The sequence below is a fragment of the Genypterus blacodes genome, unplaced genomic scaffold (genome assembly GCF_046128005.1).
Source record: "Genypterus blacodes isolate CSIRO-AG114 ecotype Tasmania unplaced genomic scaffold, CSIRO-AGI_Gbla_v1 ptg000158l_1, whole genome shotgun sequence".
NCBI lineage: Eukaryota > Metazoa > Chordata > Actinopteri > Ophidiiformes > Ophidiidae > Genypterus > Genypterus blacodes.
This window is the reverse complement of record NW_027466959.1, coordinates 1,112,457-1,122,907: the sequence shown is the minus strand read 5'-3', so window position 1 is coordinate 1,122,907 and position 10,451 is coordinate 1,112,457. Positions and strand designations below refer to the sequence as shown.

General features: G+C 45.9%; 1 protein-coding gene across 1 annotated transcript in view; it reads right to left on the bottom strand.

Moving 5' to 3' along the window:
- Window positions 1-4,136: 4,136 nt before the first annotated feature.
- Window positions 4,137-10,451, bottom strand: part of scube1 (signal peptide, CUB domain, EGF-like 1) — a 72,910-nt gene continuing 66,595 nt past the window's right edge. The window contains exons 12-22 of the mRNA XM_076167391.1: window positions 9,481-9,579; window positions 8,704-8,820; window positions 8,443-8,601; window positions 8,147-8,350; window positions 7,612-7,773; window positions 7,247-7,414; window positions 6,388-6,549; window positions 6,085-6,282; window positions 5,821-5,973; window positions 5,649-5,728; window positions 4,137-5,320 (exon numbers count right to left, since the gene is read on the bottom strand). Coding sequence (XP_076023506.1) covers window positions 5,168-5,320; window positions 5,649-5,728; window positions 5,821-5,973; window positions 6,085-6,282; window positions 6,388-6,549; window positions 7,247-7,414; window positions 7,612-7,773; window positions 8,147-8,350; window positions 8,443-8,601; window positions 8,704-8,820; window positions 9,481-9,579 — 1,655 coding nt within the window. The 3' untranslated portion in view covers window positions 4,137-5,167. The remainder of the gene's footprint in view (window positions 5,321-5,648; window positions 5,729-5,820; window positions 5,974-6,084; window positions 6,283-6,387; window positions 6,550-7,246; window positions 7,415-7,611; window positions 7,774-8,146; window positions 8,351-8,442; window positions 8,602-8,703; window positions 8,821-9,480; window positions 9,580-10,451) is intronic.

The following is a 10,451-nucleotide window of genomic DNA, read 5'->3' as shown; positions in this document are numbered from 1 at the left end:
CGGTTGTCGATTTCTGCACTGAAGAGAATTTGTTTGAAGAGAAACACCAACAAAGACGCCCGGGATCGTTTCTGTTTGCCACAAATAAAACGCGTATTTCTTCATTAAATCTCTCCCTGCGTCTCTGTGTGTGCGGGTGAAGGACAAAGTGAAGCGGAACTAACTATTCATTTAACGACAGGGACTAAGCAGATTGTATTTTTGTGTATTTCACAAATTCCGGCTGAAATACTTTAAGTATCATAACAATAACAAGAAAACATTTGCAGCTCAGATCTAATTCACATTTTTGTACATTCATGAGAAAATTCATAATTTTGAATCCAAGAAGAGCAGATTTATTATCAGCAATAATGACTGAACGGCTTTTTTATTTGATTATTTAATGAATGAAAGCCAAAATGTGACTAAACCATAAAGATCAATAACTGTATCAGCGGCGTCCTCTGAAGTTCAGCATGTTGTCTTTCTACATGTACGAGCATGTAGGTGGTTTTGTTCCTGTTCATTTATTGGATGATGATTGTCCTTCAGTCGTGGTTATTTAAGTGGAATTAGCAGAAGAAACAGCTGAATTTGCAGATTTCTGTTGATGAACAAATCCTTCCTCTTCATTTACGAGCTCATAAAGGGTTAATCAGCCTGTTTGAGACATCCGGCAGCAGATTGACGCCGCGGCTTTCATTCAGACCTGCAGGTAAATGAGGTCGGACGATCATTTAAAAGAGTCAACTGCACTCTGGACCTGAAACGCTCCGAGTGACTGGATCCTTCACAGTCACAACCTGAGGCGAGTGCGACACCTGCTGGCCAAATACTATAACTGTAAGAAACGTAATTTAGTGACAATCAATAACTCTGTGCTCTGCCCGCACGGATCCACTGATACTTACCTTAACACTGTAAGGTTCATTTAAGTAATAATGTAGAATGACAAACCAGATACTTTCACACATTTAACAACACACAATAATACACTCACAGGTCTAATGTGTGTGTGTGTGTGTCCTGCTTGATCCAAGCAGTTGCAGGGCCTGAACCAACCACGTTTACATCTCAACAGTTGGGCCTGTAACATTAGACTCTCTATCTCATTCCCACACAGCAACCGTGCCGGTTCGGCCTCGTCTCACACAGAACCCACGTACGTTCCTTATCACTTTCTACGCGATGAACTTTCCAGAAACACGGGGAGGAGGCGACTGACGGAGGAACGGAGGGGGGGAAAGCAACAAGATAAGGAGCGCAGACTAATCTCAGCATCTGGCACAGACACATTTGCCTGCAGATGCCGGCTGCTGATGAGCCATCCTGCAAAGATCACGTAGGAAATATCAGATCTGCCTGTCAAATATGATTAATGAGCAACAGCGACGCAGCGGAGGAGTTACAGTAACATTCTAAACAGGCGTTAAAGACAGACGACCACTGCTTCAATCCAAACCGCATCTATTTATAATTCTCACCGCTGCATCTTTGATTGATTTCTCTCCAAATTGTCTTCAGTGTTGTCGTGTGTTTGTGCGTTCCACAGAGTCTCACACAAAGAAGTTTTGCAATCCACTTCTCCTCCCAGTAAAACAAAGGAGAGCCGAAGCCTGGCTGGTGATGATGATGATGATGAGGAGTGTCTCTGATGAAGCTCCCTGATCTGCTGCACAGATCGTGTGGCGTGGAGATAAGAACAATATGAACAGTGTCAGCTAAATTTTCTGGAAGCGTGTTTCAGCCTCGGTTGTGTGTAACGGTGCACACACACACACACACACACACACACACACACACACACACACACACACACACACACACACACAGCGACATCACACACACCTAAAGATAAGAGATAGAGCCGAGGAGATACAAAGGACACCCCCAGTTCTTCTCTGACTTTATTTAACTGAGAGAATTCAACACACAGACGCACAAAGAGACGACTGACTGGTCTGGTTTTCTGCTACTATTTTTATTTTTTATTTGTTCAGTACTGGAGTTTCATGGACCAAACAATGGCACAACACTGCATTACAGTTTCTCTCTTTGGGTACAACTGACTAAGAAGACAAATGTTAAAATGATTTCTCTATAAAATGGACTACAGTACACACACACACACACACAGTCTCTTTCTCTATCACTGGCACCCGGTACACACACACACACACACACACACACACACACACACACACACACACACACACACACACACACACACACACACACACACACCTCATTAACCCTATACACACCCAGCTGTTCATACCAGAATACATTCTCAGGAAGAAAAACAAACAGGCATTCATAAACTTTAGAGCATTTCATATCATTTTTTTTTATAACACTCATATCAAACTGTGCCCACCTCAAACAGGCAGGAGGCCGGACCCTAACAACACGTCCATTCATATCTGTGTGACAGCCAGTGGAAAGGCCCGAAGAAGCAAAACCCGACGACAGTGTGCTTTTATTTTGGAAGGAGGATCCTGTAAGCAGAAGCACTAACTTCACTTACAGTTCAGACTTTAGTTTAGATCTGTTTTAGTGGGAATGATCAGAAAAATGCCAATAATATCTCGGCACAATCATATCAATTAAAAACAAACTAATATTTTATTGTGAAATGGAAGCCAAGCCCAAGGGTTCTCAAACTGTGGTGCCTCTACAATCAGCGGTACCTGGAAGAGGAAGATGAATGGAGATTTCTGCACATTATCTGTATTTTGTCTTCATATTGGTGTCTTGTTGTCGGTGCTACTTGGATGTTTTGGTGGCACACACAGTTTGAGAACCACTGCTTTAAAGGTTTGGCAGAGATTTTTTAAAGGATTTCATTCCCAGTGCAGCTTAAGAAGTAAACAAAACACAAATTCAACAAAAAGTCCAATTTGTCAAAGTGACTTCAGACTTGATAGGGTTAATGCTCCTTTAATCAGTGGGGCTGAGCGTTTCCTCATCGTCCTTGTGCCCAGCACAAAGTCTCCCTTTCCCTTTTCCTAAATCAAACTCTCACTGGGGTTTAGTGACACTATAAGGGGTTAAAAACAACGTAGATGTGTTTCAAAATCATCTGTCAAAGGGAAAGTTGCTATTTCTTGTGAACAAAACAACACACAGATAAATCCACTCTCTTACAGTGGGAGCTGTAAGTGCTATGGACACACAGACAGACGGTCAGACAGACAGGAGGCGGCGGCGGCGGCGTTCTCTATCCTGACCGCGCCCCTGCCACTACATTCACCTCCACACCACATCACACACTCCAGTCACACCGTTTACATTTCCCCAACTCCAGTTCCATTGTGCAGATATAGCGTCCATCTTCAATATGTATGAGACACATTAGTACCAACGCAGAATGACACAGAGAAAGATTTAGTCAAGTTATAAACAGCAAAGCGTAGAATACACACCGTACTTCCTTTAATGGAACAGGATGAGGTGAGTGAAGAAGAGTGATATTAGATTGCTGTATGCATGTAGTGCCATCATACAAGAAGCCTTAATGGTGACACTTCTTCTCTCTGGCATCTATAGGACACGGGACCGCTCACACACGCACACACACGCGCACACACACACATGCATACACTGTGTCTGTGCGCATTAGGCTTTCTGTTCTTGAGATGCTGAAGCTTCAACCAAAATTGGAGAAATATTAAATAAGAATCCTCGCCGTGTGTGAATGGGGGCTGAAGCTGCTGTGAGCGAGAGCTCAGGATTACCCAGAATCCTCTCTGCACTGTTACCAAGCGGGAGCCAACACAGGAGACGCAGCTGTCTGTCTCACTCCTCTTTGCCAAAATGCGGTACATTTCAAAACAAACACAACAAAGGAAACAAATGTAACTCAGATCCTTTTTCCTACAGTTTACAATATAAAATTCAAGTGCAATTAAAGTTCCAAATATTAGTTACATTACATACATTTCTCTCTAAAGTAACACTCTGTTACTTGAAGGTAGTTTATCTCATCTTATATATATTTTTCACTTAAAAATTACAATATAGACTTTCTGGTTGACCCCTTTTTCAGTCTTTACCTGTGCTTGGATGAATGAAGCACCCTCTTAGGTGGAACGGCCCGGGTTTCCTTTCCCCACTTTTACGACATTTACTCTCAAATCACTTTTCCATGTTAATTTGTTTGCTTTTTTTTTTTTTTTTTTTTAAGTGCACCAATTAGTTCCGTCATCATTTCTTTGTGCACACACTGGGGACAGAGAGGACGTAACCGTGTCCAGGGGGGCGTGGCCAAACACGTCTCACACCGCCACACAGACACACACAAACAGGAATATGCACACTGGACATACACGCATCTGTACGCACAGCTCAATACAACAATGTGTGGGCTTCTGGAAGTTTCTTATATGTTCAGTATAAATATTACAAAACATAACATGACACAGGAAACAAAAGCAAAGCGGGAGAATGGGAAGAGTGTGTAGGGGAAGGTGCAGATAGGGAGGAAGAGGGAGGAGGAGGAGGAGGAGCAGGTACAGGGTTTGACTGAAACACTGGTGAGCTGATTACTGGCCATAAATATTGGAGAGGCACCGTTCTAATTGGCTGTGGGAACGGCTGATAAATGTTAGGAGCGTAAACAAAAGGAACCTTTCATTGCCAAATTGTGAGCCGAAGTTAAAGTAAACAATCCCTTTAGTTGTTGTGTAATTTCTGTCAGTGCTTATTCATCGTGTTTTTATTTCATGATTGGTTTTTCAGGGTTGTGGCAGAGCAGAATATCTACGCCCCTTTATTAGAAACACGTAGAGGTTGAGCATCAATACTGCACTCGCTGTTTATACTGTGTGTGTGTGTGTGTGTTAGTAAGAGACAACTCCTGAAGGCAGAACACATCATATAAAAAGCCTAATTTCCGTTTCTTGAGTAGGATCGTCAGAATAGTGGTGCTGAGCTTTGAGGAATGAACATCAGTCAAACTCTATAGAGAAAGCAGCATAGATCAAAGGTACAGACTCATTATGTAGTTATGGCAACATCGTGTGGCAAAGAGGCCCGGGGACAAACACAGGCGACACAGACATACATCCATGCATCGTCCTCGGCAACTAGATGGGGGGGGGGGGGGACGTTACATTTATTTAGCTGGATTAGGAGTGATGCAGGGTGACGGGATCTTCAGCGGGGCAGCAGGGGGCGCCGGCGTTTATTTGTATGGCCGTAGGAACCTGGTGACTTTGGATCGCAGCAGCTTGATGAAGGAGCGAGGGAACATCTCTTTGGACTCCTGCGCCGTGTACCTGAAGTAGTTCTGGGGGTGAGCCAGCACGTCAAACAGGGCCTTGATGAGCTTCTTGTCCTGCGTGGAGACACATGGAGACAGATGGAGACACGTGGAGACACATGGAGACACATGGAGACACATGGAGACAGATGGAGACACATGAAGACACATGGAGACACATGGAGACACATGGAGACACATGGAGACACATGGAGACACATGGAGACACATGGAGACACATGGAGACACATGGAGACACATGGAGACACAGGGAGCAGTTTGTGGTTCAGCTCTCAAGTTTAGGTCTAACAGAATAATAATCGAAGCTAAAGAGTTTCAAGCAGATCAGACCGACTCAGTAAACACTGTGTTTGATACAGGAAGTGTGTGTGACAGCTGATACCTTCAGGATCTCCTGGTGGTTCTCTGAGGCGTAGAGTCGGCCGTCTCGCACTATGTCCTCTATCAACTGCTGGTAGTCCTCTGGAACACAGCAGGGGACATTGATGGGATGAGTGTGTGTGTATGGTGTGTGCTGACTCCAGTGTGTGTGCTCTGGATTTGTTGACTCTTACCATCGTAGGTGACGTACGGCACTTGGAAGCCTTTGCCACTGTTGCCCTCGTTCGACTTGAACTGGATCCAGAGTCTGCGAGAGCGAGACGTGAAGGCGATGGGCCGCTCGTAGGTCTGACACGTCTCATAGGTGGTGATGGAGGTGGGCAGGGCTGGAGGGAGGAGAGAAACACTTCATCATACAGGACTAAGACCTCAAGCTTGATCCATTTAGACCAAAACACTCCATGGTAACGAGATATTCCGTCTTTGTCTTTGTTTACCGCTCTTCCTCATGACGAGCACATCTCCACACTCATCCTCAATCGGAAGGAAGATCTCTGGCACCACGATGAGGATCCGCCTCTTGTGAGGGGGGGTGATGGTCCAGACGCAGTCCACGTTAGACGGATAGTCCCCGGGGTAGTTCGGGGACTCGATGTACCCGGTGAAGTCTCCCAGTTCACCTCCACACAGCTGATCTGAAGGCACAACAGAGGATCAGCCACCCTCACAGGCATCTACCCTCCCTTGGTGGTCCACTACAGACCCTCTGCCAGGTGAATGTGTGTGTTCAGCAGCCTTACTCTTGCAGTGGGAGACGTTGGTGGCCCCATCAAAGTCAGTGGTGGTGTTTCCAGGGCAGGTGATGCAGTAGTTCTGTCCAAAGTCAGACTGGTAGGTTCCTGCTGGGCAGCGGATGCAGCGGTGGGTGCTGGAGTTGTAGTAATGTCCAGGAGCACAGTGGACTGAGGAAGAGGAGGAAGAGGAGGGAGGCAGATTAATAAAGCCCTGTCACTGTGAACAGGCAGTACAGGCAGATTGAATGCAGATACAAGAAGCAGAAGAGCCGAAAGATGAAACATAAAGCTGTGAATGATTCATACTCATACAAACTACAAGATAATATAAATGCTAAACTATACACTAAACCTCCTACAGAGCGTTTATAATCCTAACTGAGCGTGCTTCTAAATGCTATTTAACACAAAGAAGCTGCTGATGAACGGCTTCTGTCATCATAAGAGCCGGTGCTTTAAAGTAATGCAGTTGAGAAGCGACTGATAAAAACCTCCAATTACACAGAGAGGAAAACGAGGCTGTAACAGTACAGGCAGAGGTGTGTGTGTGTGTGTGTGTGTGTGTGCGTGTGTGTGTGTGTGTGTGTGTGTGTGTGTGTGTGTGCGTGTGTGTGTCTAATGGGATATTCCCCTGCTGCAGCCATATTGGGGTTTGGAAACAAAAATGTATTCACAAAAACACACACTGTAACAAATGCTGGGATTGACAATAACAGATTACACACACAAACACACACACACACACACACACACAGAAAATCAAAACCTGTCTCAGATAATAACCTGCCTTGAATACGTGACACACACACACACACACACACACACACACACACACACACACACACACACACACGGAGAGTCTCACCTTTGGCCTCACAGTCCCTGAAGGCAACAGCTCCTTCATACTTGGTCATGAGTCCTCCACCACAGAGGAAGCAGAGAACCCGGCCCGGCTCCGGTTGGTAAGAACCCAGCGGGCAGATTTGACATGGACGGAACCCATCAGAGGAGAAATGACCTGCAGGGCACTGACCTGATGGAGGAAGAGCAGAGGTCTGACTTCAACCATCCAGAGCAGTGAACTTGTCGTTTCTCTGAGCGACCACAGGGGGGCACCAACCCAACACTTTGACATTCTACCGAGCTCCAATCAAGGGAAGGAAAGCCAGACTAGGAGAGGAATCACAGCGTCTCCTCTGCGTACAGTGGAAGGTTTGTGCGAGCGCTCACCTCCGCACTGAGACACGTTCTTGGCCCCGGCGATGCCCTGTCCTTCAGTGGTGGGGCACGGCTCACAGGACAGCTGACCCACTGTGTCCTGGTATGTACCCGGAGGACACTGGACACACTGCTCCTGTTCCCCACTGTAGAACGTCCCCACACCACAACTGGCTGAGGCGGAAGACAGCGGTTAATACTCAGAGGTCGTGGTTTTCTTCTTCCACTGTTTGATTCAAATAAAGTCTGACACGTAAGATAATATAACATAGACCAGCAGCCCAGACGCAGCAAACTGTTCACATCAGCCTCCTCATGTTTGATCCTAAACTAGGCTTTTAAATTTAAATTCCTGTTCTTTCCTCTTTAAATTGGGACAAACTATCTTAACCTACAATGGACCTGAGATGTTTAATGAAGTAATAGATATTGTGTTAGACTTAGACCCTAGGTTGCACATCACATGGTGGAAGAGTCCAGTGGACACTAAGGCACAGAGAAGCTGAGGAGGATCTGACTTTGGGAACATCTCATCCTCCCCACTCACCACACTTCCCGTCTCTCCACACTTGTCCCGTGCTGCAGGCTTCAGCGCCCTCTGGCAGTCGGGCCGGTTTCTGGGCCACTTCGTACTCGGTCCCGGAGAACTGGATGTAGAACTGCTGCTTGTTGATGGACTTCCTGAGCGTCCGCATGGCGCTCTGCAGCTTCTGCTTCATCCTCTCCCTCACGCAATCCACGTTACAAGAGTCTGGGGCAAAGCAATGGAAGAGTCAACAACACACACACACAAAGGAAACCTGCTGTCATTCAGGGCCTGACAATAAAGAGAAAGCATCCAACCTGAAGCTTCCTCCTCCTTCATCTCCATCTCAAACTCAGCTGTGATGTGTGAAACCTCTTTGGAAGGAGATTTGCGTCCTCGTCGGCGCTTCTTGGATGAGTCACATTTGAGGTTGACGAAGGTGACCTGGCAGTCGTCGGTGCAGGGGAACTGGCCTCCTGTCAGGTGGAACAAGGAGAGGAGGAGACAGTGAGGAGGAGGAGGAGGAGTAGACGAAGCAGCCTGATGTGTGTGTTGTGTGTGTGTGAGTGTTGCTTTACCTTGCAGGCTCTGTCTGGACGTCTCCCTGTGCTTCTCCTTGTTGCGAGGACTCAGGTGGCACTTGGCGTCTCGGATCTTGAACTTGGCCTTCTGTTTGATGGGCGGAGCCAAGGTGTCTTCATTCACACAGACAGGAAAGAAACGCATCATACACACATAATGCAGGCTGTGAAGGTGTCAGGTGTGTGTGTGTGTGTGTGTGTAGATAATGTGCTGTGATCCAATCCATCATATCTGCATTCAAATACAATATGAGTCAACCATGACACTGACATTCTTTACTATAGATACAAAACACTTTAGAGGTCTTCATTTACAAAAGGAAACCACTTCCTGTTCCACTCTCTATATTGGGATGAGATTCTGAATATGTTCAATCTGCAACAATGTTGTTTTTATGGGTTGTTTGTCTCTAAATACAAGAGAAGAGTTTCCCCTTTTGTTGTGAGCGTGCGTTACATGTTAGTGTGAATACAACTCCAGGCTTTTTGACTGATTAAGGGGTTTCTTTAGATGTGTATTGTTATTTTATTGGCATTTTTTTAATAATCCAATCTCACTGAAACTATCACTAAGTGTTATTGGGTTCAGATTCATGGACATAAGTCAGTTTTCATATCTACTGTTTCCTTATTATCACAGACTAGTCCTCTCTATTTCTCTTAAGCTTTGGTGGCCGTGTGTAGCACTGTCGCCTCCCACAGGACGGTTGCGGGTTCAAATCCCTGTGCTACGACATTCCCCATCTTTCCATCTCCCAGGTTCTCCCACTGTACCAGCACAGGTGGGTAGGGCTGAAGTAGCGTTCCTCTTCTGAGGAGCTTTACCAGGCTGGACAGGCACACCGCAGCTCAGCGTGTAGCTGTTCTCTGAGTCTGTGAGGGGGACAAACACGCGCGCACACACACACACACACACACACACACACACACACACACACACACACACACACACACACACACACACACACACACAGGAAGAAAAGTACCGTTTAGACGTGATGATCAGCAGACAGTTGAGTGTTGTAAGCTCATCTGAAGGAGTGTGTGTGTGAATGTGCGTGTGTGTGTGTGTGTCCATTTCACTGACTGGGCCGTAGCAAAATTGCAGGGTGTTTTAATATTTTCATACTTCTTCTATGGCTCTGCTGTGGTCCTCCTGCATTTAGGAGCCAGAGAGCCAAGAGCAGAATCTGCTGCCATGTGACCTCTCCCATAAAATAAAAACGCAGGCACAGAAATATTCACACACACACACACACACACGCACACACACACACACACACACACACACACACACACATCCTTGAGCAAGTAAGAGAAATTAAAGCCTGAATGACAGATCTATGAATCCTCTCTTTGTCTCTGGACACACTCTCTCACACACACACACACACACACACACACACACACACACACAAAGACGCATTTCAAGTGAGAAATGAAGCGTGAAACCTTCACAGGTCATAAAAGTGAAATGATTAAATAAGGGGCCGGACAGCGTTTGGCCACAGGAATGTTCGAGCCGCTCTCTCCCCCGCAAATTAAGATGCACTCCAAAAAGATAGAAAAACAAATATTTCACTGGATGCCTGAGGACCATCCATCATTCTCACACGGCCTCGGCCAAGTTAAACGGAACGAAGGCTGTGGAAAAACTGTGCGATCAAAGAATGTAATCGATTTACAGATGTGTGTAAAGTACTATCGCAGAGAGAGAGAGAGAGAGAGAGAGAGAGAGAGAGAGA